We start from the raw sequence: 15,436 nt of genomic DNA, 5'->3' as shown, positions 1-15,436 counted from the left end.
TAACAAGATGTAGAGCTGGATGAACACAGCAGACCAAGCAGCATCAGAGGAGCAGGAAAGCTGACGTTTCGGGCCTTGACCTTTTTTCAGAGAATTTTCTGCTTTCCTGCTCTTGTAATGCTGCTTGGCCTGCTGTTTCCCCAGCTTCTGCGCTTGGATTTCAACCTGTGTTCTCAGAACAATAGCTTCTGGGAATATTATTTCAGTGCCATTAACCCATGCCACAGTCTTGCCTTGCTCGTTATGATATTCATTCTGATACCTCCTGCGATACAAGCAGTAAAGTTGGGTAGTTCAAGTTTGAATGCTGCTTTAGAGCGATTAGGCTGCCCCACCTGGTATTTCAGAAGAGAGGCAGCTTTCCACGTGTCTCAACCAAGGTTTGACTTTCAACAGCACTGAGGGCAGACTGTCATTATTCCATTAGTGTTTGTTAGAACTTGTGTGCAAATTAACTGCCATGGTCCTTCACAACAACAGTAACTTCACTTAAAGCTTGTGGAAATGTATTTTTAAAGTACTTTGGAATAGCTTGAGATTATCAAAGAGGCTGTTTGAATTCAAAGCTCTTCTTTCTTTCTCATCATACAAGATGCCAGGCTTCAGTACACCACACTTTGTCATCAGCATTCATTCATCATGTAATTTCATATTAAGACTGGAAGGCCAAACATGAATGACAAGAGAATCAATAATGGGAAATAAATGAAAAGGAAATAAGTAAATGTTTTGTGTCTGTCCTCAAGGAGGAAGACATCTCTCTTAAATAATTGAGATCCAAGAATCTAGTGAGAGTGAGGAGCTAAAAGAATTTCATAAAGGAGAGCGTATTGGAGGAATTATTGGGTCTGAAAGTTGAGAAGTCCCCAGGATTTGATGATCTTCAGCCTAGAGTTTTAAAAGAGAAGACTACAAAGATGGTGGATGCATTGGTGACCCTCTTTCAAAAATGTATTCATTCTTCAATGCAACATGCCATTTGGAAGTTTGCAAATATTCTAAGAAAAGGAGGGAGAGAGAAACTGGAGGCAACAGACTTATTAGCCTGACATCAATATTGAGGAAAATACATGAATTTATTTCAAAGGTGTGATTATTGGAGTCATAGAAAATATTTGTCTGACTGAGCAAAGCTGATGTGGAACTTTGAAATGGAAATTGTGTTTGGCAAACCTGTTGGAGTTTTTGAGGAAATTAAGAGCAGAGTCAACAAGGGGGAACAGGCGGATGTGGTGTATGTGAATTTTCAGAAGGCGCTTGATAATGAGGATGTTAGGAAATAAAATTCAAGTGCAGAGGATTAGCAGTAATGCACTGGCATGCATTGGTGATTGGCTAACAGGCAGAAAACACAGAGTAGGAAGGCAAAAGGTACATGCGCCTTTATTACGAGAGAAGCAAAGAAATCTCACTTCAGTTGTAGAGAAACTCATGAGACCACACCTGGAGTATTGTATGCAGTTCAGTACTGTTGCCTCAGGAGAGGTATACTTGCCATAGAAAGTGTGCGGCAGAGGTTATCCAGTCAGATTCCTGGGATGATGTAACTGTTCTAGAAGGAGAGATTAACAAGACTGGGTCTTTATCGTCTGAAGGTTAGAAGAAAAAGTGGCAATCTCATAGAGACTTCCAAAAGGTTGGACCTAAGGGTCTGATTCATGCTGTATGAGACTATGACTCCATGAATAGACAGGATAGACGCAAAAAACTGTTTTTCCCCTGGAATGGAATCTAGAACCATGGATACCATCACAGATTGAAAAGCAAGCCATTTAGGACTAAGACGAGGAGAGACATCTTCACTCGGAAGGTATTGAATCTTTGAAATTCTATATCCCAGAGGGTGGTGGAAACTCAATCATTGAGTAAAGTGGACTAACATCATCAAGGGCTACGGTGACAATGGCATTGAGACCGATGATCAGCCATGATCTAGAATGGCAGAGCAGGCTCAAGGGGCTGAATGGCCTACCCCGCCTTTGTCTGAGAATGGCAAAAAGAATTGCAGTAGCAACCCTAGGATTGGTCAGCCACTGACAGTCGAGTAAGATATTCTAAATAAATCAGCATTGGTTTCCTTTTGAGAAAATATCCTGCAGTTTCTTTTTTTAAATTTTGAAGTCCCTTACAGCTAACCCTACCACTTGTGAAAATAATGTGAGGTGACACCTAGAATGATACATTGCATATATTTTGAGATGTGTCAGTTGCGTGGGGCAACTTGGTATATCGCTGTCATTTTTGGAGTTGCCCTTTATCACCCATTCGGGGGCGGAATTAGTTAGTGTTTCAATGCTGCACCACACAATTAAGTAATCACTTTTAATAGCATTGAGTGTTTTGTTATACCAAGGTCACATGTTAAAAGGTGGAGTGGAGTTTGAACTGAATTTCAGGTTGAGCAGCTCTTGATAATTAAAACCTTAATTGTACAAAGTACAGCTTGAAAAAATAATATGCTGATATTCTCACTTTAACATGCATTTCAGATGATCTCTGAAGGTGGGAGCAGCAGCCCTTTGCTATATGTTTTCTGCTTCTTTCCCTTTCATCCTGTTGAATGTCTCATGTTTCTTTTTACCGCTAGCTTGAAGACCCTTTGTCATTCCCTGCTGTGATCGTAGAACAAGTGCCAAACACGGATTTGTTCTATTCGAGCCTGGATTGTGATGAGGTTTCCACCAGAATGATGGATGATACGACTTTGGATGTTGTCGAAGAACAAATAATAGAGGACAACATTGGTCTTTCAGGTGTGTATCTTGTAAGAGTAATAGATTTGATTCATATTGAGGAAAGGCAACTGTGCATCACACAGGAAGCAATTTATGGCAATTCATCACCAGCTAGAGAAGGTGGGTTTTAAATTTCTGCTCAATGATAATACTTTTGCCTCTGAGCCAGAAGGTTGGGATTCCAATGCTCACTTTAGCACCTAAACACCAGCGTATTTTCCAAGCGGATATTCCAGTATGACTACTAAAGTAGGGCCACACTGCCTTTCTGAAATGCGAATAAACCAAGCGCCCTGTCAACACACTCAGAGGTGCATACAATATCCCATGGCACTATTTTTTAAGAATATGAGTACCCTAGCAACATTTACCTTTCCGCCAACATCACCTAATTATCTGCTCATCGTCTAATTGCTATTTGTGAGAGGTTAGTCTATGATGACTGGTGGCTCCCATTCCTATATTACAGCAACAAGCGACATTAAGAAAGTACCTAATTGGTTGGAAAGATCTTTGGAATATCCTTTTAAATAGGAAAGGCACATTATAATATTTATTTCTATTATCTTTGCAACCCTTCCTCCCCTGCTCAGGATCGTACCTCCCGCATCCCTCTCATCTGACCTGTTTGTCCTTTGAGGCCCCTTGCCTCATTTGGAGTTTTCCCCACTCAACTGTAAGTGATGCCTGTATCTCTGGCTGACAATCAACAGGAGATGGAGTGAACTCTTGATTAACATGCAGGATAAACCAGACTTCCGTATTTCCCTGTGTTAATTAATGCCCCATGTCCCAACTACTTGTCAAACCAGAAACCTACCAATGCATCAGAATCTTAGCAATAATTACCACTGACATTTTCCACTTTTATCGGCCGACCAGATCAAACAAATTATTCTCTTAGTGATTTTCATTGAATTTGATTGGAAAGGCGTAATAAACACACTGACTTGCTTGGGTAGGCAATGTCAAGATGTTTTCGTTTCTTTCAATTGGTTGTATGAAAGTTTGTTTCCATGTAGTGAGATACAGCTGGTTGTTCTAATCAAGTAGATTTGTGATGATCTTGAAGTGAGGCGGTCAGAGATTACTGACCTGTAGCAAGCATAGATAGTCACATACTGCAATCTGCCTTTCTACCACTGTTATAATATCTACTGCCAATCATAGACGAATTGCCTTAACATGAAAGGAGGACAATATGAAGGAATCTCCAAATAATTGGGGCTTTGAGCTCAGATAAAAGTTTATGAATATACTATGATCATAGTCAGCATGGACAAAATGGGCCAAATGGCTCCTTTCTGAGCTGTATCGTTCCTGTGTTTCTATATAGGGATAAGATCACAACTTGTGCAAGGCAAATTTAAGAATGATATAAAAAGGTCCTGTCCTGTATTGTATGTTAAGATTTGGGCCCAGATTTTCCTGGAGTTGGAACACCTCTTAGCTTTCCTCCATGGTAAATGAAAACTAAGTTCAGAAAGTCCTCATCATGCCCCTTGACCCCTCATACCCTCCATACCAACCCAATTCTAACTCAAGCCCATTTACTCAGCATGCATTATGTGTACAATTAATGAGCCAAATAGCGGCAAGTGCCAAACTGCTGAAAATCAAAAAAACACTCATTCAGAAATGCCGTTTGCGGGGAAAAGAACTGCTGTTCCGATAACAGTATGAAAGTATCAATCAAACACATTTAAAGTATCAGTATCACTGGAGAAAATAGATTCCCTCCCTTTCTTGGTGTGGGCTGTTGGGTGAACACACACAATGAGGACAAACATTCTAATCGGTCCACGTCAGCACTCTCCCTGCCACCACCCACCAATCTCGTGGCCGTTTCGGATGTACTCCAATGGTCAACAGGCTAGAATCTAATAGGAGGAACCAAAGGGAGCGTCAGGTCAGTACAAAATTGGAGCCAAAATTATATACAACTGGCCGTTTTGAATTGAGGTAAGTATGCTGAGTTGGGAAATTCCCTAACTTGAGTTACCTGCCTCAGTAGACTTTTGGTCAGGCCAGTAAAGGCCAAAGCATTGGGATCATGTAGGAGACTATTAGATGTTATGATGATGGAGTTAGTAAGGTTTTACTTTGAATGTACTAAAGTGACCTTCCTCCAATGTATTTGCAATCATAATTGAGTGATTTATTTCTACCAGGGTGGTGGATTTTTATGAATATACAATTATTTGAGTGTTATGGAAGTCAGTGTTTGGTTCCCAACTGCACACTGTCACTAATTTGAAATTTGTTGTATATCATGTGGTTAGTTTAAATTAGTACTGTGCATTGTTCACCATGTCTCAAGTGAGGGGAGAGGTTGAGAAGGAGAGTCCTTCATGGTAACCTCAGCCAGTGCAAGATTTGAACCCACATCATTGGCATCAGGCCACCTATGTTAATTTATCAGCTGAGTATTGGATTAATTCAGCTACCTACAAACAGTAGTGAAAAACTTCCCTGAAAAGCTGTTTTAAGGATGTCACATCTAAAGGGGTCTTTATGTAAATCTATGTTGAATCTAAGTTTTTTTTTTTCCTCCCTTGTCTCAATTCATTTCGACTGGATCTGCTGTCAACACTATTGTTCATGTGCATACAAAAAAAATTGAATTTCATGTGCAGACTTCACTTTATTTCAAAATAAAAATTAAGTTTCTGGTTTAGAGATTGCCTTTACAATAAGTCAAGTCTAGGAAGCAATGACATTACAAACAGCAGTTCCTAAATGAACTGTAAGACAACTGATCTTCATGGAACACACAGTTACCATCACACAAAGCTAATATATTTACCATGTGCAAAATATACCACCAACATTATATGGAGATTATAATCATACCAAAACCGGCTTTTCAGATTAGTGTAGGATGGCTTTAGCTGTGAGCAGCACTAACATAACAAAACATCGTCTAACTACTTTGTTCGCTGAGCAGCATTCAACATTCATTCTCTACGCTAAGTAGAATTATAGAATAGTAGAGCACAGAAGGAGTCTATCTAGTTAATTGAATCTGTGCCAGCTCTTTCTAAAGCAATCCAGTTAGTCTCACTCACCAGCTCCCTGTGTTTCTCATGTATGGGCTAACTGTTGGCCATGACATCAGGGAAAACTTCCTTCAGTTTTCTTCAAATCATCTCAAAAGAGCTTTTACGTATACTGATCAGGCTGACAGTGTGTGGGTGTAACTCTGTATCTGAATGAATGCTTCTCCAACAGTGCATTCTTTCCTCTGAAGGTACTGATGTGTCAGCTTAGGGTTCGTACTTTGTCGTCTTTCTTATCCTTCTGAATTTATAGATGCTGCAACGCTTAGGTCGATTTCTGCAAGAATCTGATCAGAGCCAATTGCTTTTGAAAACAGATTTGCTCCAGTAAAATTTAGAGCAGACCTGTTCAAATTTCATTTTGAAAACCTTTTCAAAGGTGAGAAGGACAGTTACCTATCTATAGGGGGGAAAGTGTGTAGTGTGTAAAGGAAAATAGGCTCCTCACTGAATATTGAGTTAACATTGCAATTATTATCCAGATCATAATTTATGAAATTAAACTATTTTTGTACTGACCTGAAGCTCCCTTTGGTTCTTCCTAGTAGTAAAGAGGGCATTTTGAAATTCTCACTTTTCACCATCTAGAGAGAAAGCCTTATTGTGAGGGAGATAACATTCAGTTGATTCTAACAGATGTTATGAAAACGCTGACCATAATTTCTGGAGATCTTGAGACTGTCACTTTGGTCTAGACATTTTCCAATGTTTTTCATCGTCCTCCAGATTTTGATATCGCTGGTAAAACACAGCATTAATTGCCCACCTGTGACTGCCTTTGGAAACTGGTGGTGAATCACCATCTTGAACTGCTGTGTTGTTCGTTTCCTGCCACAATCTGGTTAAAATGCAAGTGTAACTACAATGCAACTTAACAACCAAAAAATAAAACTCCAATCCCAAAGTGCACTCTGGCTTCAGTCTATATGTAAACTGACATTATCATGGTTCCTGGATTATAACCAAAAGAATCTGATCACTTGACTTCTTCCGTCACATAATCATAAAAGTAAATTTACAAAAATTATGTACAGGTGATTTGGAAAGGAAAATGTGTGACAATAACCAAACGTAACCTTTATAACTAGCCCCATTATTTCTATATACTTTCTATATAATAAAAAAAGCAGATACGTCTGCACTCAGACCTGAATATGTTTGCATAGTGAACCCTTAGTATCAATCAGCTATTAGGAGAAGTGTGGGGTAGAGGTAAAGGTAATTTCAACAAGGGGGACAGGGAAACTGGAAGGTATGTGACCATGGACCATGCACACTATTGACAAGAGGCTGCTGTCTACATTTCTGATTGAAGGAGTATGTTTGTCTGGTTGTGTGTATTTGTGTGTTTATGGGCAAGCATGTGGTTAGTCAAGTATTTAATAACACAAGATGAAAAAGGAGCAGCGGAATCATTACATTGTGTTAAGTTCAACCAATTCAGCTATTGGTTCACATCAGATCATGCAAAAATCAGCCTTCGTGCTGTGTCATATAATCAATCCAGCGAAGTGCTTTGGCTGCTGTTCCCTCACCACAGCTGACTGCACAGGTTGATGAAGACAAAGTGCAGCTTATTGAGATAACCCATATTTTCAAGATCCAGTGAAGGAAGAGAGGAATTGTAAAGTGCCAGACTAACAGGCTTTGAAATTTCATTTTGATTTTTAAATTGTGTGTTTACTGACAATTGAAGGAGTGCCCTTGCTAACTGGAGAGTTCCCTTCCTTTCCTCCACCCAACAGACTCCTCTCTATCACTGATATGTTTCATGGATACTTGTGTGTATATCAGATGGAGTTAGGAGATGGAGTAGGCCATTTAAACCCTTAAGTCTGCTTCACAATTCAGTAAGGTCTTGGTGATTGACGCCTCAACTCCGCTTTCCTATTTATTCCCAAAGCCATTTGAATCCCTAGTTGGACAAGAATCGATCTACTTCTGCCTTAAAAATAACAATGACCCAGCTTTTTGTGGTCTGGCAAAAAAGAGTTCCATGTACTGTCAACTCTCTGAGAGAAAACTCTAGTATTAGATCTGGGCATCACACCTGAGCAATGATATATTAGCTTGGAAGGAATACAATGTAAGTTTGCAAGAATGATACCTGGACTTCAGGGGTTAAGTTATAAGGAGAATTAATACAAGTTACGTCTGTTTTCTCTAGAACTTAGAAGGTTAAGGAGTGAACTGGTCAAAGTCTTCAAGATATTAACAGGAAAAGACAGGGTAGATAAAGATAAACTTTATTCGCTGGTGGAGATTCTAGAACTAGGGAGCACAGTGTGAGAATTTGGGCTGGAACATTCAGGAGAGACGTTAGGAGGCACTTCTACACACAAAGGGTGGTAGATGTTTAGAACAAAAGCAGAAATTGCTGGAGAAACTCAGCAATCTGGTAGCATTTGTGGAGAGAAAACGAAGGTTGAGTTGAGTGACATTCAAAGTCTGAAACCAGGAGTGGCTGTCAGATCATAGTATTTATTTATTTATATTTGAACTGACAATGTATCCATTTCGTTATGAATGCTGTGCAGATTCAGGTACAGATCCTTTAGTTCTGTCATTTTACTATTTTGCAAGCTCCTAGAATTATCTGCGGGCACATTTTTGAGCTTGTATTGTCCAGCCATTGCTGCTGCCCCCTATTCAACATTTCTCTTATTACTATCTTGTTCACTCATCTTGCCCTCCCTAACCACATCTTCCCTCACTTGATACCTCATGCCCATTATTCATGTAAAGTCAAGACTACTTTCCATCCCCTTTCCCAGTGTTCCATTAATCAGAACCCATTTCTTCCACACCAATGATTGAGACAAGCATTTAACTCTTTACCCTATGAATTATTTATTTACCCTGTTTTTCTTCCATGTGCCTCAAGTAACAATCCAGAGATTATTGCCTTTTCATGGTTTTCTTTTTAGTTCAGGGCAGTAGTCAGTCGGTTTTGTCAATATAATCTTCTCAGCTGGATGTAAAAAATTCCTTTGTAGTATGTGAAGAAGAGCAGGGGAATTCCCCTGGTGTTCTGGGCAGCTCCTAACTAGCCAACATCATTAATGTACATCATCTGGCCATGAAACTTATTGCTGTTCGTGCCAGCTTGCAGTGTGGTTCCCTGTGTTGCAATAATGATTACGCATTAAAAATTACTCACCTGCCTGTAAATTGCATTGGGATGTCTTGAGCTCCTGAAAGACCCTATATAAATGCAGATTTTTTTCCTTTGAATGTTGACTGCTCCTGTTGTTGTTACCTGTGTAGATTGTAAATGTTGTTAAGTAGGCTAACCTGTTGTAGGTTGTGTATGCATATAAATGCATATAAGAATGCATATAAACTTAGGTTCTTTAGTGTGTCATGAGTGACAAATTATTATTGTCAACTGTTGCATTCCTCTCCCCATTTGTGCAACTAGCAACTGGGATTTAACATCTACCCAACAACTCTCTGATGGGATTAAGCATGTGTTACTCAATGCATAAGTATAGTCACATGGATCTGGCTAGGAATACAACCACTTTGTGGGCTGTGACAGGAATGCAATAGAAATGGAAGAGGGACGCTGTAGACTTATTATGTTTATAACTGATCAAATGTTACTCATCAGTCAGCAATTTCAGAATTTCCAGGAACGGCAGAGACTATTGTTTCTGATCTGGTTGAGCCCAGTGCACTTGCAATCCATTCTTCATCTCCAGCTGATCTCGGTCACAAACGTGTAGGTTCAAACCCATACCAAATGGGTTTAAAACAGCTTTCCAACTACCTCTGGATGGGGATGGGCTGCATTTTGTGCAAGATTGATATGTAGAGGCAGTGGTCATTTATTACATCGTGAGTTGAATTCACTTGAATCTGTTTTTGGCATCTTTTTCATGTAAAACCCAAAATACACAGATTAGACCTGCTGAGAGAGAGGCTGAATTTTGTGGACTTATCTGGGATAGCCAAATTATCCTGTTTTACCTTCAGAACACCTTTTGGGGAGAGATAAAATGCTGTTTGGGGAGATAAGGTGGACTTTGGGATCGTTAAAAGTGGGCATAAAAGGTGTGTAAAAATGCATAAACAAATTACTGTCAAGCTCATTGAAATGGTCAACAGACCGGCCAAAAATTGTCGGAAGCATCTGTCAAAGGGGCCTGTCAACAGGATCTAACAAAAATATCAGAGGGAATTGTCAAAAGTGTCAAGGCATTTAAAACAGCCGGCCTTTAAAGCATTGAAAAAAAAAGCTGTAGCATTAAAGAAGGTGATTACTTCTTATTTTACTCTTGTCATAAGTAGGAGTGTTTCCATGTATAGACTACTGCTGCATAACTGATTTCACAACCATCTATTATCATAGCATGGCATCTTCCATTTCACAGTTTGATTGGTTACTAAAATTATGGACTCTTTGCGGTTCTACAAATTCCAATACTTATTGCACATGAATTAAATCTTTGGTTGGTTAGATTGGGTGGTTGGCTGGATGTCTTGTTTGCAATGCAGAGCTATGGCCACAGCATGGGTTCAATTCTTACATCATTTGAGCTTACCATGAAGGATTCTCCTTCACGGTCTCTCCCCTCACCTGAGGCATGGTGACTCTCAGGTTAAATCACCACCAGCCTCTCTCTCTCTCCCCTTCACTAATGAGAGAACATCCCTATTGTCTGGTACAACAATGGTGACCTTACCTTTTAAGACTTCATTTGTTGAAGGAATCTAAATGAATTAAATGGAATGTTATGAATGAGCATGCTTCGCCAATATAGTGGAGTCTGCAGAACTTTTTGAAAGAGATTTATTTCATCTAATCTCTGCATGGGTCTTGAAGTCTGCCCATGATAATATAAGGCGAGGTGAGCTGGCATGGATTGGCGTGAGTTGGCATTAAGTTGGCTTAGAGACTACAAAGGATGAATGGAGAGGAGTGTAGTATGGCAGAACTTTGCATTGAGAATATGAGGTATTAGGGGTTAGTTGGAGGGCCTGAGTTGGAATGGATTGTCAGAGATGGGATATGGAGAGTGTGTTGGTGGGGTTAGTGCCAAGTGAGGGCTGAGGGATTCTTTTATCTCTAATGCTTTACATTTAAATGTTGGACACAGGCAGAACCTCCGCACGCCTCAGTCTCTATAGTTATCCCGTAACCACTTTCTCCAACTTCTAATCTAGCCCACTATCCCCAGACTAAAACATTGGAAGTGTAGGTAGCTGTTTTTAAAGGTAAGATTCTCTGCACACATGACACTGGAGCTGAAATCCAAGCCTAACAATGCAGTGTTCTACTAGAACCACACAGCAATGAAACAGACCCTTCAGTCCAACTAGTCCCTGCTGGCCATGTTCCCAAACTAAACTAGTCCCTCCTGCCTGTGTTTGGCCCATATTTCTTCAAACCTTTCCTATTCAAGTACTTATCCAAATATCCTTTAAATGTTGTAACGGTACCTGCATCCACCACTTCCTCTGGAAGTTCATTCCACACACCCATAGTGTTTAAAAAAAAGTTGCCCCTCATGTCCTTTTTAAATCTTTCTCCTCTCACCTTAAAAAACATGCCCCCTAGTTTTGAACTCCCCCACCTTAGGGAAAATAGCCCTATGCTATTTATTTTATCTATGTCCTCATGATTTTATAAACCCCTAAATATAAATGCTACATTTTACCCTGTACCCAGTTTCTCACCAGTTACACACTGCATAACGTAATTAAATCAAAACGGTATTGTTTACCTTTTGCATCCTACATTTAATACTTTCTGTAGAGACACAAAATTATTGGAGTATAACAAACCTGCATCCACATTCGGGAGGTGAAACTAGTTGATTTTCACTATATATAAACATTCATCAAGCACTAATAAATCCAAGTAACTGTGTAAAGATGGTTTGCTGTTCTAACTTTGATTTGTTTCCAGAGACTAGAAAAAGAGTTTTCCAGTGCAGTATTATAGTTTTTGTTCAAAGAGGAAAACTGTGTGACTGCTGGGTAAAATGTTTACAATTGGTAAAGAGTTATCAATCCGATTGGCGATGAATGCTGATGGAAGCTACGATCTCTATTTGCAGTACCTTACAATCTCCACCACAGGCCTCTGTTAGGAAATCATTCAAATCGTAGACATTATTTATACCCGGTGTTACAATGCAGGTTGTCTCTTTTCCCCACCCCTTCCTGATTTGATTGTTTAACAAAATCCTGTGGGCGGGCAAACAGGCCATTTAAATTTATTCTAATACTTATCATCGTGTGAGCAGGCCAGGCCCATGCGTGTCTTTTCTGTGGGATTCTGAATTATTGCAATGAGGGAAAACTCAAGATGCGTGAAGAAACCCACCAGAGTCCAGGATTGTTTTCTACATGAACCCTTTCTCTCCCGCTGTCATTCTGTGCATTATAATAAGCTGCACCATATTGCTATTCAAATACTGTCTTATAACAAGGGCTTCTTGAAAGAACTCTGCTTCCAGTTCCTTTTCATGGGAGGAATATTGTCAGGTGGAATTTATTAGAATTCATACAAAGGTCAAGCCGTTATTCGTATGTCAATGGTAATGGTTACAGTGAAATGTATATTACATCACAGCAGGGAACAGGAGTTTAATCAGCTGCTGATTTATGTAGGGCTTTATTTAGATTATCTCAAAGTGTGACAGAGTGGGTCAATGCCAATACAACACAATTAGATACATTGATACCATTGGGTTGCAGGGTTCCCAGGCGGAATATGAGGTGCTGTTCCTGCAACCTTCGGGTGGCATCGTTGTGGCACTGCAGGAGGCCCAGGATGGACATGTCATCTGAGGAATGGGAGGGGGGAGTTGAAATGGTTCGCGACTGGGAGGTGCAGTTGTTTATTGCGAACCGAGCGTAGGTGTTCCGCAAAGCGGTCCCCAAGCCTCTGCTTGGTTTCCCCAATGTAGAGGAGGCCACAACGGGAACAGCGGATACAGTATACCACATTAGCAGATGTGCAGGTGAACATCTGCTTGATGTGGAAAGTCTTGGGGCCTGGGATGGGGGTGAGGGGGGAGGTGTAGGGGCAGATGTAGCACTTCCTGCGGTTGCAAGGAAAAGTGCCGGGTGTGGTGGGGCTGGAGGGGAGTGTGGAGCGGACGAGGGCGTCCCGGAGAGAGTGGTCCCTCCAAAAAGCAGATAAGGGTGGGGAGGGAAAAGTGTCTTTGGTGGTGGGGTCGGATTGCAGATGGTGTCAGAGGACGATGCGTTGGTTCCGGAGATTGGTGGGGTGATACGTGAGGACGAGGGGGATTCTGTTTTGGTTGTTATTGCGGGGAGGGGGTGTGAGGGATGAGTTGCGGGAAATGCGGGAGACACGGTCGAGGACGTTCTTGACCACTGAGGTGGGGAAGTTGCGGTCCCTGAAAAATGAGGACATCCGAGATGTTCGGGAGTGGAATGCCTCATCCTGGGAGCAGACGTGGCGGAGGCGAAGGAATTGGGAATAGGGGATGGCATTTTTGCAGGAAGGTGGGTGGGAGGAGGTGTATTTTAAGTAGCTGTGGGAGTCGGTGGGCTTGAAATGGATATCGGTTTCCAGGTGGTTGCCAGAGATGGAAACAGAGAGGTCCAGGAAGGAGAGAGAGGTATCAGAGATGGTCCAGGTGAACTTAAGGTTGGGGTGGAAGATGTCGGTGAAGTGGATGAACTGTTCAAGCTCCTCGTGGGAGCACGAGGGGGCGCCAATACAGTCATCAATGTAACGGAGGAAGAGGTGGGGTTTAGGGCCAGTGTTGCTACGGAAGAGGGATTGTTCCACGTAACCTACAAAGAGGCAGGCATAGCTTGGGCCCATGACGGTACCCATGGCCACCCCATTTGTCTGTAGGAAGTGGGAGGAATTGAAAGAGAAGTTGTTGGGGGTGAGGACGAGTTCGGCTAAGCGGATGAGGGTGTCGGTGGAGGGGGACTGGTCGGGCTTGTGGGACAGGAAGAAGCGGAGGGCCTTTAGGCCATCTGCATAGGGAATGCAGGTGTATAGGGATTGGACGTCCATGGTAAAGATGAGGTGTTGGGGACCAGGGAATTGGAAGTTTTGGAGGAGGTGGAGGGTGTGGGTGGTGTCATGGACGTAGGTAGGGAGTTCCTGGACCAAGGGGGAGAAAATGGAGTCGAGATAGGTGGAGATAAGTTCAGTGGGGCAGGAGCAGGTGGAGACAACGGGTCGACCAGGGCAGTCAGGTTTCCTACCTACCTACCTACATCAATTCCTCCCACTTCCTACAGACAAAGGGGGTGGACATGGGTACCATCATGGGCCCAAGCTATGCCTGCCTCTTTGTAGGTTACATGGAACAATCCCTCTTCCGTAGCTACACTGGCCTTAAACCCCACCTCTTCCTCCGTTACATTGATGACTGTATCGGCGCCCCCTCGTGCTCCCACAAGGAGCTCGAACAGTTCATCCACTTCACCAACACCTTCCACCCCAACCTTAAGTTCACCTGGACTATCTCTGATACCTCTCTCTCCTTCCTGGACCTCTCTGTTTCCATCTCTGGCAACCACCTGGAAACTGATATCCATTTCAAGCCCACCGACTCCCACACCTGCCTAGAATACACCTCCACCCACCCACCTTCCTGCAAAAATGCCATCCCCGATTCCCAATTCCTTCACCTCCACCACATCTGCTCCCAGGATGAGGCATTCCACTCCCGAACATCTCAGATGTCCTCGTTTTTCGAGGACTGCAACTTCCCCACCTCAGTGGTCGAGAACGCCCTCGACCGTGTCTCCCACATTTCCTGCAACTCATCCCTCACACCCCCTCCCCGCAATAACAACCAAAACAGAATCCCCCTCGTCCTCACGTACCACCCCACCAACCTCTGGATCCAACGCATCATCCTCCGACACTTCCGCCATCTGCAATCCGACCCCACCACCAAAGACATTTTTCCCTCCCCACCCTTATCTGCTTTCCAGAGGGACCACTCTCTCCGGGACTCCCTTGTCCGCTCCACACTCCCCTCCAGCCCCACCACACCCGGCACTTTTCCTTGCAACCGCAGGAAGTGCTACACTTGCCCCTACACCTCCCCCCTCACCCCCATCCCAGGCCCCAAGAAGACTTTCCACATCAAGCAGAATTCACCTGCACATCTGCTAACGTGGTATACTGTATCCGCTGTTCCTGTTGTGGCCTCCTCTACATCGGGGAAACTAAGCGGAGGCTTGGGGACCGCTTTGCGGAACACCTATGCTCGGTTCGCACTAAACAACTGCACCTCCCAGTCACGAACCATTTCAACTCCCCCTCTCATTCTTCAGACGACATGTCCATCCTGGGCCTCCTGCAGTGCCACAACGATGCCACCCGAAGGTTGCAGGAACAGCACCTCATATTCCGCTTGGGAACCCTGCAGCCCAACGGTATCAATGTGGACTTCAAAAGCTTCAAAATCTCCCCTCCCCCTACCGCATCCCAAAACCACCCCAGCTTGTCCCTGCCTCCCTAACCTGTCCTTCCTCCCACCTATCCCCTCCTCCCACCTCAAGGCCCACCCCCATCTCCTACCTACTAGCCTCATCCCACCCACTTGACCTGCCCATTCTCCCTGGACTGACCTATCCCCTTCCTAACTCCCCACCTACACTCACCTTTACTGGCTCCATCCCCGCCTC

General features: G+C 42.8%; 1 protein-coding gene across 5 annotated transcripts in view; it reads left to right on the top strand.

Annotated features, from left to right (window-relative positions):
- Positions 1-15,436, top strand: part of elf1 (E74-like ETS transcription factor 1) — a 263,211-nt gene that overhangs the window by 221,509 nt on the left and 26,266 nt on the right. For all 5 annotated transcript variants that reach the window (XM_048605142.1, XM_048605137.1, XM_048605140.1 and 2 more), the window contains one exon: positions 2,588-2,753. In XM_048605142.1, the coding sequence (XP_048461099.1) occupies positions 2,588-2,753 (166 nt within the window). The remainder of the gene's footprint in view (positions 1-2,587; positions 2,754-15,436) is intronic.

Source organism: Rhincodon typus, chromosome 14 (assembly GCF_021869965.1).
Source record: "Rhincodon typus isolate 14 chromosome 14, sRhiTyp1.1, whole genome shotgun sequence".
In the NCBI taxonomy this organism is placed as follows: Eukaryota; Metazoa; Chordata; class Chondrichthyes; order Orectolobiformes; family Rhincodontidae; genus Rhincodon; species Rhincodon typus.
Note: the sequence above shows the minus strand (reverse complement) of the source record. Positions and strands in the feature narration are given on the sequence as shown.